Here is a 14,221-nt window from a genome sequence, read left to right as displayed (position 1 = left end):
GAAATTACAGTGTCCGAGCTTCTGCCAAAATCACAAGTTTTGAGTTTCTGGGGTAAAAAAAAAAAAAAAAAGGGCGACGTGAGTGGTAATTGTCCCCCCGTAGTAGGACCACAGAAGATGCGTGTCTTCAGGTTTTATACTTATTCCCTTCGTTTCGTTTTCAGGCCCAAATATGAGATTATTCTGGGTCAGTTATAAGCGTCTGTTTGATAGAAGATGATGGCCAGTAACGCCTGGGAGTTTTCAACAGCAGCTTATGGAGATAATTGTGTCTGATCCGCCTTAGTTTGCGTTTGGCAAACGAGGAAGGGTTTTATTTTGGAAGAGGCGTTGCGCACAGTGAGCCTGCTGTCTGCGCCATTAAATGACTTATATGCCATGTATATTTCTGATAAAATTTAATTTTACGTGAAAAGAGAAGACATCTTGTAGTTCAGTGGGCGTATTTAATTCTTGAGTAATGTTTGCAAGTGTCGGATAGACTGAGTTAAACAGCGGAACATGGTATTTGTCGCCTAAAGAGTCAACAATAATGTCTTGTAAATTATTACAGTAACAAATAAACCAAATGATATTTTATAAGCCATATATGCTTTAGGCTTCTTAATGTTTGTTTAGTTATAGAGCTATCTATCCAGCCACTAAGCATTAAGAAACTGGGGTCTTAAAGTGTATTTAGTCAATCGTTCCCCACATACGTTTTAGTCCAATAAATATTTTAATCTGTAAAAATTGCTCTTCACTTAAGCCTCTTCTTCTTCTTCTTCTTCTTCTTCTTCTTCTTCTTCTTCTTCTTCTTTGTATTATTAAGGCCTGGTCTCAGCCAAAGCCCGAGGAGCGCGGGTCGGTCGCCGGTGCCGGTTGTGATTTGTGTGACACGGCGAGGCGCTGCAGCCAATGAGCGCGCCGCGTGTGCCAAGCGCAGCCAGAGAGAGGGGGTCCGTGCAGACGCACAGCGCGCACTGGAGGGGAGGAACACACTCCGGTCCTCTCTGCTGACGGGAGTCTCTTCACAACACGGGGGGGGGGAAAAACAAACGTTTTGGATAGACAAGAAGGAAGGAAAACGCGTTATTGGAAGGATCTTATTTTTAATATTTGGAGTTTTATTTTTTTAGCTGACTTACGTCTTGTTTTGGGTTTTGTTTTTCTGTCATGCGTCTTTTCTGTCCCTCTTGGACTCAATGGTTTTGAACGCTGACGTTTGTGGAGCCTTCAGCTGGGATGTAGCGGAGGACAAACCCACCTAAACCCGCCATTTCCTTCGGTTTTTAAAAGCTGATGCAGGTTTATGGAAAGTGAAACGCTTCTCTGAAAGTCTTCTGACTTTTTTTCTTTTCTTTCCTTTTTCTTTTTTGTTTTGATGGTGGGTTGCTTTATGATGACCCCCTCCTGGAGGTCATAGCTGACCCTTCGTTTTTTTTTTCCCACCACACCACTGCCCCTTTCCCCAATGATGACTATGAGCTCTATATCGGACACTTTGGTCCCGACTGATCCGTCCAAATCGGCGTTTTTGGAGTTCGCCGGCCACAGTTACCCGGGGCACCCCGGACACCAGCAGCCTCCCTCGGGCTTGTCCCACAACCATTACCCGGTCCACGGCTTGCACGCCGTGGGGGCCTCGCAGCACGACGTGCCCTTCTCCTCCGGCGCATCCTCGTACGGACGCCCGTTGGGATACCCGCCCTACCACAGCTCTGTGAGCGCGCACCACCCGGGGGCTTACCTGCCCTACCAGCACGGGGGTCACGGCGGCGCGCTTGGACACACCAGACTGGAGGATGCGGGTAGGTTTAAGCACAGGTTTTACGCAAATTATGTTTGGCCTTCAATAAAAAAAGAAATCAGAACATTATGCTGAAGGTTTTTAAATAAAGAACAATAAATATATGTTGCATTAATAATTCTTTGAATCTTTTTTAAACATATGTTTAATCTCAGTGAGATCTTTCTGGGTTAAATTAAGGCTCTAGTAATAATAATATTAATAATAATAAAAACACAAGCATTGCTTCAGACACTGAGTGCGCCAATACGCACAAAACTAATAACTAGTGGGGGTAAAAATCAGACCATTAAAATTCCAATAGTCTGGAGAGAGGAAGGAAAAAAACAGGAAAATGAGCCACAGCGGCGCACAATAATTGGATCCACACACAGCTCGGCCACAGCGTCGTGTTTAGTGTACTTTGGGGTTGGACGGGAGATGAGTTTTAAGGCCTGCAGAGGCCGTGTACACTCTCCACAAGAAGCGGTCAACACCGGCGCTGTGGTGTCCCGCAGCGGCCCGCGGGACATTCAGCTTCCCTCCAAAAAAAAAAAAAAAAAGAAAAAGAAAAACCCTCATCCTCATCATCACCGCCATCATCATCATCATGATCTCCCAAATAACAGCCACAGCGTTTCCCTCTCTGCAGGGCCTGTGGTTGCAATCTGACGTCTCCTGCCTCTGCCGCAAGATTCACCAAAGCTTTGGATGGAAAGAAAACCTGCAGAAAAATACATTTAAATATATTTCCAGTTGTTTAGTGGATTAAAGCGTCCTTTCAAAATAAAACATCCTTAAAAAATCAGTAGAAAATACTGATAAAATCAATGTCACAATTATTTTATTTGAAGAACTGACTTATAATTTAATGTTGCAGACTGTGTGGAGCAATTTAAAATGTAAATCAATCTGAGATTTTATCACCAGCTTTTAGAAAATAAAAGATATTAAACCTGTATGATCCACTCATTGCTCGGGCAAATAGTGTCTGTTTGTCATTATATATGTAAAATTAATTGTTAACAGATGCAGAGATGTGGAGTTTAATCCTGTTACTGCTAATAACGCAGCTGTTTGTTCAAAGTGAAAGAAATACTTGAATCCAGGCAAAAATGTCTTTGTTTTTCTTTCAGAACTATCAGTTTTCTTTCTCTTTTCTTCTCTATTTTTTAATTATTCTTTTTTAAAAAACTTTAATCTTAGTGTATCTGTGACGCTGCAGGCCTTAGGCGCATATATCTATAGTTTGGGTGCATTTTGGTCAATTTTTTATTAATTATACATTTATTTTTGTCCTTGTTTTAAAACTTGTTCAAAAATACCTTCACCCAACGCACTTGGTGTCCTTTTATTTTCAGCTCAAGTTCTTAATTTGAGAATTTCCCCAAATTTAAAACTGGCAGAAACGCAAGATAGAGGAAAAATGAAAAAAACTAAATTACAAAATCTACGATTTATGGACTCAGCTTCTGCAGAAAAGTGTAAAAAACAAAAAAGTGTGTTTTGAACATTTGCATGCATGCAAAGGGATTTTATTGCAGTCCTTTCTAAATTTGAATCCATTAAATCCCGCGTCACGTTTAGCAGACAAAGATTTATTTTTTTCTCTTCCATTGCTCTCTGCATAAATAAAGTAATGCCTCTGCATATAAAGGTTGAACAGATGGGCATCAGCTCACACTGGACGCCACTCTACACGGCCGTTAACGCTTTCCAAATTCACAAATGTGATTTCTGAACGCGTGGCACAGAAAATGATCAGCTGTGACGCGCAGATTTTTATCTGCTCAGCCTCTGAGATCGACTCTGACTCTGATTTTTTTAATTTATCCGCTCCCAATTCCCAAACCAATCGACTTGGATTTGTGTTGTTGGAGTTTTCTAACAGTTTGATTGGGATCTAATTGACCTCTGACACATGGATAGCATCAGTTTGTAGATTATCGTGTGGCACAACTCTTTGTCTAACTTTTTAGGGAACAAAATATTTTGTTCACGCAAAGCTTTCGTTGCACCACCTCAGTGGACCTACACCGATTCTCGTTGTTATTAAACGGAGCAGTGAGGTCTAATATCAGCAAAACCCTATGGTGCAAGTTGGAAACTTAAACCTTCCTTTGTCAAATCTTTTCCGAGCAGCCCCTTGTTTTTTCCTCTCTCTCCGAGATTTCTGCAGCCGAGGAGCAGCGGCTCAGTTGCAGGATCTGAACGTCTTGTGGGGCCTTGGCTCTTCCACAGCTGTTCTCTCCTGCCATTGCAGGCTGAGAGCTCATGTCATAACAAAGATCATTGTGGTTGAACGTATACACAGTATAGCTTTCTTGAAAGGAAGGGAGAAAAAGAAAGAAAGAGAGAAAGAAAGAAGGAGAGGAGAAACCCTCTTGTCTGAGCTGCGTATGGCTGAATTAGTGTAAACTAAACTGGCTTGGACGAAGTGGATTTGTCTTTTCACCTGAAATCACTGTTATTCATATCTCTCAGCACCCGGTCATAATTACCACAACAGAGTGGCTTTAAATCAACCGCATGTTCTTATCACAGTAAATCAGTGTGTTAAAAGTCATCCGGCTAACATAACAAACAACGTAACACCACTTGTGTCGAGGCAGGGGGGTTTCTACCCATCGTAGCGGGTAAACTTTATTCATTCTTAGTTCGGTGCTACGTTGACCTATGTTGGATAATTTTCTTTTTGACAAATTAATCAAATTGCATACTTCTATAATCATCTCTAACAATGCAATATTACAAACCTAAATGTGTTTATATCACAATCTTTTAATTAACCATAATTTTCTATTTTGTAAAATTTGGTAAAAATTTTTGACGGTGACTAGTAATTTTTTTTTACAGTGCACAAATATTGGACAAAATGAAGGATGTAAATTAAGTTGGGGTAAAATGTTAGATGTTCAGAGAACTGGACCGACCACCCCTGCACCCATCCCCCGAAAATCTTAAAAAATATTTTAACAATATATATTTGTTAATTTTTATTACATATGTGATAAAAGTGTCTATATCAAGTATACGCTCTAATGGCTTGAGCATTTAAAACTAAATAAGACCTCACTTTCTTACTTATTACATTGGTATATTCTTAATAAAATAATGCTCTCTGATTTATTTTCTGGTATAAAACTGTTCCTCAAAACGCCCAGCGTCTTTCCTGACTGGAAAAAAAAAAATTCCTGACACTCAAAGGGAATTCCTCTGCTTACTCACCACGTAGAGCACGAGAAGCCCACGGCGGTGATAGAGAACGGGGAGGTGCGGCTGAACGGGAAGGGGAAGAAGATCCGGAAGCCTCGGACCATCTACTCCAGCCTCCAGCTCCAGGCGCTCAACCAGCGCTTCCAGCAAACCCAGTACCTCGCTCTGCCCGAGAGGGCCGACCTGGCGGCCAAGCTGGGCCTCACTCAGACCCAGGTAACGCGGAGGATCAAGTCACATATAATATTTGAGAAAATCATTATACTGTTGAAGATCAAGAAGTAATTACATATGATTTTCTCTAGTTGAGAGGGTGTGAGCTCATCACTTCACTCAAACTCCCACACCTCTGATTGTTTCCATTGTTCACGGTTGAATACCAAACGGGCACCGCTACATTCTTGCTGACAGGTGTCACTGCGCGTAATTAGAAACTAAGTTTACAGTGATAAAAGCTGTGTGTGGCATAGTCGTGGGTTGTGTCATGAAATCGTAGAAAAAGGCACGATGAGGCGTACGCTACGGAGACTACGTAAATCAGAGGGAAGGCCTCGATGGAGCCTTTGTGTCTTCGGCCGAGGTTAAGACTTGCTTTCCCACTGCTCATCGTTTCCACTCTGCAATTTTTATTTGTCTGCTTTCTTTTGTCTCCGAAGTGTACACACACACACACACACACACACAGATGTGTGCAGTCAAAGGCTCAACAAAAGCTTAATTGCAGCAGTTTAGTCTGTCACGTGATCCGACCCCGGATGGTGTTTTTGCAGCCTCGAGTCATTCTACATTTTTTAATTTGCAATTTAATATATGTTGATGTTAAACGGTTGTGATTCAGCTTATATCCACCTGATGAATGCTTGAATATTTGTCGTTCTAGCTTCTCTAAACCCTCATACTCTGTTAACAGTCCTCCATAGCAAGGAGAAATTGTACTGTCATTCTTAAAACTATGTCCTAACTTTTTGCAAATGGCTTAATTTGTCCTTTTCGAGTCCTGTGAATGGCAGTTGGTTTCAAGAGTGTTTTAACTTCTGTTAAGACGGTTAAAAAAAGAACATTGCCATCGGGCATTGGCTACGAATACCGCAGAGATTAAGGGTTGATTCGTCTAAGACTCGATTTAGTTGCAGAGCTTCTTGACGTAATAGATGAAAACATGATCGGTTGGAGGGTATTAAAATATCGTATGGTGTAACAGGATGACCAACGAGCAGGAAACTACACAGACTGCATCATTATAAAAAGTTTTTCAGTATCAGGATGAATGTCAGCGGGGTGACACGTCAGTGGGATGGTGGACCTTCCAAAACAAATCAAAAAGGTCTTGCTGTACGCTTGTTCCGTGACTTGACTCCACGGCTTTTGAATCTACAAAATGTTCTCGACCGCTCGCGGATGTCACCTGAGGCATATCTGTGGCTACCGTACCAGCTACAGCAGCTGTTTTGTAGTTCAAAGACTAATTTTTAGGCCTAATACGAATGACTACACATCAGTTTCATTGGCACACGAAAGTATCGTAAACTGATTTTTGCTTTTGATTTTTGCACCAGGTCAGAAAACAGGAAGCTTTTTCCCCTCTAACACTTAAATATTTTAGTTGTAGACTGTAGACAAATTGGTTATTTGTGTCTTTTATCGTCCTGGCTGTGATTATAGTCTTGAGGCAACAGCAGGAAATGATAATACTGGACACTGGGCTTCTGAGCTACCTTATGCAGAAGGCAGAAATAAAGCTTCGAGTTGTGAGCAGGTGTCCCACCGGGGGAACATTATATAGGACTGTTGAGGAGTACCTCACTTGAAAGATGATGCATGCATACTGTCTATATGTGTGTGTGTGCAATCATCAGCTGAACTGCCCTAATCCTACACGAATTAACCGCTGCAGCTATGTTTACACTGGGAGTAAGAGATGATCCGTTCATTTACCTTCGTCTTTTGTGGCGGCGAAGCGGTTTGGGGATTGCGGTCTGCTTCTAGTTCTACTCGCATGCATGCTCGCTGAGGAAGCAGTTGTTTGTTTGTATTCTTTGAGGTATTTTGGATCAGAGAAAGCGGGCCTCGAGTGATTGCGTCGGAGCTTTTACAGGATGCCGGAGTTTGACTGATACGAGGGTTCCAGTTAGAGTATGTTTTACGGAAGTTTATGGATCAGAGGTTCGCTTTTGTGGGCTTGGGATAAAGAATGTGGATGTCAGATTTTTGGGGGCTTACTGCTTCGTTTCCCTTTTTTGTAAACAATATGAAATGCTACTAGACAGATCTTTCTCTAGCATCAGATAGCAAGTTCAATCTTCTTCCGACAGTTCTGCAACTTGCGATTTCTCGGGCTGTGTCCGAAATGACTTGCTGCCATTTCATTGGGATGTTTTGAGCGTCAAAATGTTTAATTTATAAATGAATCTACAACATTGTGCACTCAGAAATTCCACAAGGAAATGAAGAGTGTAGAGTCTGTAGTTTAGCTAGCAATCCCATGATGCAACGTGCCTCCAGTTTAGCTGATGACAAGGGAATTGGTGTGCAAGCTGGCGACGCTAAGTGTCCGAGATGGCAAGTTACGGCTCCTCACCGGGTAAACTAGTGAATGTCTGTTAATGAGAGGGTGATTTTGGAAGCAGCCTCGTTGGCATCTCTTGATTAGGTTACCAAGCAACTGGTGCAGACTTCAGGAAGTGACTTCTCTTCCACCTTTTTTGCTTTTGCACCTTTGCATTCGTTCAGATTAATCGAACCAGATACAACATTTTAGAAAATGAGCTTTGGAGGTGCTTTCACCTTCAGGCAGAACCAAGATATCCGTCCCCCTGCCATTCCTGGCTTTATTCTAGCCTAAGCTAACCAGTTTTAGCCTTGTATTTAGTGCAGAAACATGTGTTTGTGAAGGTTCTCAGTCATCCAGGTCACGGTACGTCCAAAAAAGCGTTTGCAACTGGACTTTTTGAGAAGACGTTTCACCACTCATCCGAGTAGCTTCTTCAGTTCTAGGGGACCTGTGGGAAGTTTGAGGTTTAAATAGGAAACTTGCTTGTTGTGTAGCCAACCAGAAACCGGTGCAGCTAATTTCCATTAACGGTAACGGATGTAGAAATATGGTAGTGGTGTCAGTCCCGTCATCGAACCCTGGGCAAGAAAGAAAATATCAAACTATTTCTTTTGTGGCCTAGTTTTACATTAACCATAGTGAACTTTACAAGTAAACTACAGTTTATTAGAATACAAGGCTTATTATCGTTTTCTTATCTGCCTGGTTGTAGGTATTGTGATAAGAATGCACTTACAAGTAATTTCTAGGATCTGACAAGGAACGTTTTGAGCAACTTTCTATAATGACGTGTCACAAAGTTCACCCGCAACGTAACTCTAACAATCCCCAGAAAATAAGTGTTTAAATACGACAACTGCCGTAGAAGTTGAACCAGGAAGTTTCCTTTTTACTTTGAAAACGTTTTTGGGAGGAGGGAAAAGTCTATTTACTCTAGTGTGTTTCCACGTGACCTGATGTCCTGATGTCTTAAAACTCACAGTCTGAGCAGATATTTTACTAGCTCAGTTAATTGTTTCTTTCAGATGCAACAATTGTTTTCCGCCTATTTATTTGACCGCCGCTGTTTGTTGCCCTTTTCGGCCAAATGAGGCTCACTGTAATTACCCTTTCATCGTCTGATAGTCACCATGAAGATTTATCATTTTAGGCTTTTTAAACGGTGAATGTTAAAAAAAAAAAAAAAAAAATCATATCTAGGATTTAGTTTAAAACAGTTGCTCAGTTCAGATTAATTGCATTAGGGCTGCATGAATTATTGCATATAATACTTTTTCCACATTTCTGCATAAAAATAACTCAAAACATCAATGGATGTTCACACAAGTCCTGAAAGTAGGCAAATTTAACCCAATCAAACTGATGAAACAGAAATATTTGACTTTCATATTTGTTTATTTGGGAAAATGCGCCAATATTACATATCAGTGAAGTGCGAAAGTAAGCGCAACCTCTATGATTACGAGCTAATTTCAAGGCCAAATTACACTCCATCTGTTCAAAAGTGTTTCCAATCAATGTAATGAGACAGAGGGTGTCGTTAACTGCCCATTTTATTTAAAAAAAAAATAAATAAATCCGAAGGGGTTCTATACCGAGGAATGGGCTAAACTTCCTCCAAGCCGCTGTTGGCGGCTGAAACGTTTAGTCGCTTTTAATTCTGCACAAAGGGGTCACACCAGACACTGAAAAAAAAGGTTAACACACTTTTGCAACTCACAGAAGTACAATATTTCTGTTAAGTTTGTTTGATTGGGTTGTCTTTGTCTACTCTGTTGACGAATTTTTATGCAGAAATGGGGTTAGGGTTAGTCAGGGTTAATTCTGCAAATACTTTTAAGCGGTACTTTAGGCGGGGAAAACCGTACATTATATTTAAAATATTGTCTAAAGCTACATTTATTTGTATATTCTTTGGCTATTCTTGGGTTTTCTCTCTTCCGGTGGTGACACGGTTAATAAACAGAGACACAGAGCGGCTCGTATTAAAGCACGCAGTCAGCTGTAATTAGCCCTGTGTTCTTCTGTGCATTATGTGGGCGTGCTTTAGCCCAGACGCGCACACACACTCGTCAAACATATGTAGCTCATGTGTGCATTTTCATACACAGATGGAAACACAAACACACACACTGAGTTGGAGATAGCGATCATACACCACCATCTCCATCCCGCCTACATGCCATTAGGCTCCCGGCCAACCGCTGACCACTTTCCATCGAAATTGCTAATGTTCCCAGACGCAGCTGAGAAATGGCACGTAGCACGGTCCTAGTGTTTTTCCTCAAAAAAGAAAAGGCCACCGCACACACACTAAGCGAAAAAGCTGCCTGTATAGTATCCAAATGGAGGATTTTAGGGGACGCCGCTGACGTATCCAAGATTAAAGAACGTGCAGAGGTTTTTAGTTTAATATATATACGAATGTTCCCAACATGCACTCAGTGGCACCTGGCCTGCCTCTCAGCCACCCTCCTCCCTTAATGTCAGTGCCATTAGCCACGCTTTCAGGGAAGCTGTCAGCTCCATGTTGCTGCTGGAATATGAAACCAATAATTACAGCAGAAATTCTCTCACTGAGGCTGCATTAACTTAACGTGCTGTTGATTGACTCTTGGTCGCATAAGCTAAGCGGCGCATACCCACTTTAAGTTTTCACCCGCAGTCGTATCCCGCTCCAGGTATTTATTATACTGCCTGCACTACAGTCTGGTGCCCATAACTTTTATTGCGTTCGCATGTATTATAACAAAGATGGAAGAATTTTAAAGATGAAGTTCAAAGTGCAATTACAAGTTCATTTCTCAATAACGGCATTATGGGCTGTGATTATAATGGCGCTGCATATTTTTACAGCGTGATAGTTTCATTTTATGTATTCACCGCTCTCCATGCTAACTTCTAACAGGCCGTGATTGACGTCAGAAGATACACTGGAACAATAGAGATCAAATTAAATGTCAGGTTTTTTTTATTTTTTTATTTTTTTTTTTATTTTTTTGTTCTCCACGGCTGTTAAAAGCTCAAAAGCTGGGTGTGAAAGTTGGGCTGCGCTTTTAATTATCCGGATAATTTTTTCCACATATTCCGAGTCAATTAAAGCAGTCTTAAATTAGATTTTTTTTACACATATATAAATAAAATAAAATATCTTCCATAAAACCACTTCAACCATCTTCATAAATACCCATAAATTCTCAGGGTAATAATTCCCAGGACGTTCAAGAATGGAGGAGCAAACAATTTTAGTGCCAAGAGTGTTTTCTCTTCTTTTTCTTTGTCTTTTTATATATATATTTTTTTTCTCCTCCGCCGCTGCTAGCCAGAACCATTTTCCCCAAGCAGCACCAGAACCATGGGCGTATTTTTTATTTAGTTTTTTTCCTTTACGGCGCAGTTAAAACCTGTTTTGGGCAAAAGTATCCTTCTCGGACTGTGTGTAATTATTCGTGATTCATCCGTTCCCGCTAAGCTGACAGGTTGCCCGTGAGGCACATTCTTGTAATTTGATGCTCAATTTGCAAGCATGCTGGAAACAGAAAACATGCCAATTATATCAACAGCAACCCGACCAAATCATCTCTAACCACAGGAATAATGATTGAAGAGATATTCAGCTCAATATTTTGACACATTAGAATAATGTTGAGTCTATATTGTTTACTTAATATTCTTATCATGGGCATGCTGCCTTGAAAATTTCATGAATCAGCATAAGACCCATTGAACTATTTATTGCAAGTTATCAATTTAACAATTTAATTTAATAATTGTATATATAAGCCATAGGGGACTAACCATATGCAGGAATGCAGGAATCAGTGTAGTACTATGCCATATAATACATTATTATTAGTATTAGTATTTTTTAATGTTAATCAAGACTTTATAATATTATATAATATTTTACCCATTGACTTCATATTTTTAGCTCAACTGTGTATGATCTTGTGCTACTTTTACTGCATTGAATTGTTTCTGTCTGCTTTAGTTTATAATATGCATTATCTTCATTTAGATTGGTAATAAATCTTTTAAGTCGTTCACTGTTTAGGTTTAGCTTGAGTGGAGCAGCTAAGCCTTAAATTGGCATCTGGTTGAGGATTTAAATAGAGGACAGCTGATTTTGGTCTTACACTGATGCCTGTGATAGCTCAGGAACATGACTGTTGATTGAAAGTAACATTTTCATGTCCATGTCGGTTCTCGATAATGGTACGTCAATATTAGCTTACTTTCTTATAAATGCCAGCCATACTGGCACGTATATGTTTTTGTAGTTGTAGTCCTTCTTCATCGATTCTTGTAAGAGGAATTCAGTGCATCAGTTTTCACTTGTCATGTGGCAGCAATGTCAGCTAAGATTACTGCCAGAGATTTAAGAACATTAGTTAAAATTACTGCCAAAGAGTTTAGCTAGTATTACTGGCTTGCATTACTGCCAGATATTTAAGAACCAATAACATTAGCTAACATTACAGCCAGAGTCTTTTAAACCAGCTGTGTGAGCTACCATTGCTACAAGAGACTCAGCAACCAGTGACATTGGCAAGCATTATTGCCAGCGACTAAAGAATTTGTAATGTTAGCTGCCATAGCTAACAGTTTAGGAAGCTAAGAACCAGCCAGCGTAATGTAGGATATGCAAAGACATTTCCTTCTAATCATTTCCTACTAAATTGCAATATATTAATTCACCATCCACCTCTGCCATTTCCATAAACGTCACAACTCATGATCTCGGACCTTACGGAAGATTTTCTCATATTTCCATACAGTTACCACAAGAACGTGCCATTCATATGGACTTTTCGTGTGAACGCAGTAAACGCAACCCCATTTAGAGCTAATAACATTACTCCCAGAGACAAAGTAAAATGTTGCTTACTAAAACTGACGTCTTAATTTTAGTTTTTGGCGGTTTAAATGCCAAAAATACATATACAGTATATAACCATAGCGATATCAAAGCAAAGGTCAGTTTACAGAGGTGTCCTGAAGGCGTAGACTTGAAATACTGATTGTAAAATCACAAAGTTCTTAGGTTGAGTTCTAACTCTTTCCCTTTCTCCATCCTCAAGGTCAAAATATGGTTCCAAAACAAACGATCCAAATACAAGAAAATCATGAAGAATGGGCCCTGTGGACCTGAGGGAGACCACCTTGCCCCCCCAGCGCCGTCCTCTTCCTCTCCATGCTCCCTGTGGGACATCGGCATGGCTGCCAAAGGTGCACCAGTGCACTCAGGAGGGTACATGAACAATTTTGGACACTGGTACCCCGGACATCAGCAGGACTCCATGCCCAGAACTCAGATGATGTGACAGACAGGAAGACGCAACGCTTCCAGGACAAATTGTGGATTTATACCAGCAAATGGGACTGGAGTAATATGGTGTCGTGGAAGTTATTTAGAGTCTGAGCCACTCTGGAGGCAAAAATAGAACAAGTGGCAGATACAAATTGTAGTTGTAGCAGCTACCCGATTCAAGATGAATAATATCTTGAAACAGCTACTAAGATTAACAAGATTAAACATTTAAAAAACAAAGTGAATTTAAGGAATCAGGACATCACAACTGAAAGTTAGCACCAACAGTACCAACCACACATTTAGATTTTAGCAGTGCATTTTTTGATAAGAAATCAGCAAAAGCTGAGGAGTGAGATCATTGGCACAAGTCATAGCACTCACTAGTAGCAGTGAGCTAAAGAAAATGGAGTTTAGCCAGTCTTGCATAGTTGTAAGTTAAACTTACAAATTCTAATACATCATCCTTGTCTGTAGCCTTGCGACACTGCTAAACCCGTCTGCTTTGCAATATCTTGACTTCCACAGAAATAAAATATGTTTTTTTTATATATATATATTTTCTGAGGTCTATTATTTCACTGCTCCGTTACCGAATCTGTGTTATCTCTGATATTTTTCAACACTAACCACGGCCACAAGTCACAATTAAAGGATAATGGTAAAAAATAAAATTTAACTTTACAGTATAGAAGTTTTAATTGAAAGAGGAGTAATGTTTCTGAAAATATCTTTTTTTTATGTAGGTAATTAACGAAAATAAAAGCCTCTCAAGTTATTATTTCTGCCTCCAGAGCAGCTCTGTCTGCCAAGACAATTTTAATAAAATTGATTTAAAGTCAAGTCGAAGCTATTTCCAGCCCTGCATCTCTGATTCTGGACATTTCAGGAGGTATTTTCAGTGGTTCAGTTAAAAGAAGGCAGATACTCATGTAAAAAAAAATAATAATAAAATGTTTCTTCAGGGCTTCCTCATAATTGTATTTTAACTGTAACGATTCAGTGAACCCTCTGGTTTTCTAATGTTTAAAGACGGATCAGATTAAAGAACTGAAGAAGAGAAAGCTTTTGTGATGCTGACTTGTGTGCAGTTTCTGTGGAGGATATAGACCTTTTTTTAAAAAAAAAAAGCTATGAAATGGTAACAAACTAAACAGACACCCTGATATAAAAGTATTTCTTCCAGTGCTTTTTTGACAGTGTATGAGGTTGATCCTTCATTGTGCCTAATTATGCGAATAATGACTGGTAACGTTAGCTAACAGTACTACCAGAATTGTAACGCTAGCTTGTATTACTGCCAGAGACTTATGAACTGGTAACGTTAGCTAATATTACTGCCACAATATAAAAGCATTAGCCAACATTATTGCCA

At 40.1% G+C, this 14,221-nt stretch overlaps 1 protein-coding gene across 1 annotated transcript; it reads left to right on the top strand.

Moving 5' to 3' along the window:
* Positions 1-1,293: 1,293 nt before the first annotated feature.
* Positions 1,294-12,942, top strand: LOC311507004 (homeobox protein Dlx4a-like). Its single transcript, XM_084571192.1, has 3 exons — positions 1,294-1,790; positions 5,004-5,200; positions 12,617-12,942. The coding sequence occupies exons 1-3, from the start codon at positions 1,454-1,456 to the stop codon at positions 12,857-12,859; spliced, it is 777 nt and encodes a 258-aa protein (XP_084427318.1). The 5' UTR covers positions 1,294-1,453; the 3' UTR covers positions 12,860-12,942.
* Positions 12,943-14,221: the final 1,279 nt, after the last annotated feature.

The sequence above is a fragment of the Chelon labrosus genome (genome assembly GCF_963514085.1).
Source record: "Chelon labrosus genome assembly, chromosome: 21".
Lineage (NCBI taxonomy): Eukaryota > Metazoa > Chordata > Actinopteri > Mugiliformes > Mugilidae > Chelon > Chelon labrosus.
Note: the sequence above shows the minus strand (reverse complement) of the source record. Positions and strands in the feature narration are given on the sequence as shown.

Coding starts and splice junctions, on each gene's coding strand:
- LOC311507004 (XM_084571192.1), top strand. CDS start 1,454: ATGATGACTATGAGCTCTATATCGGACACTTTGGTCCCGACTGATCCG. Junction 1,791..5,003: donor CACCAGACTGGAGGATGCGG/GTAGGTTTAAGC, acceptor CTCACCACGTAG/AGCACGAGAAGCCCACGGCG. Junction 5,201..12,616: donor TGGGCCTCACTCAGACCCAG/GTAACGCGGAGG, acceptor TCCATCCTCAAG/GTCAAAATATGGTTCCAAAA.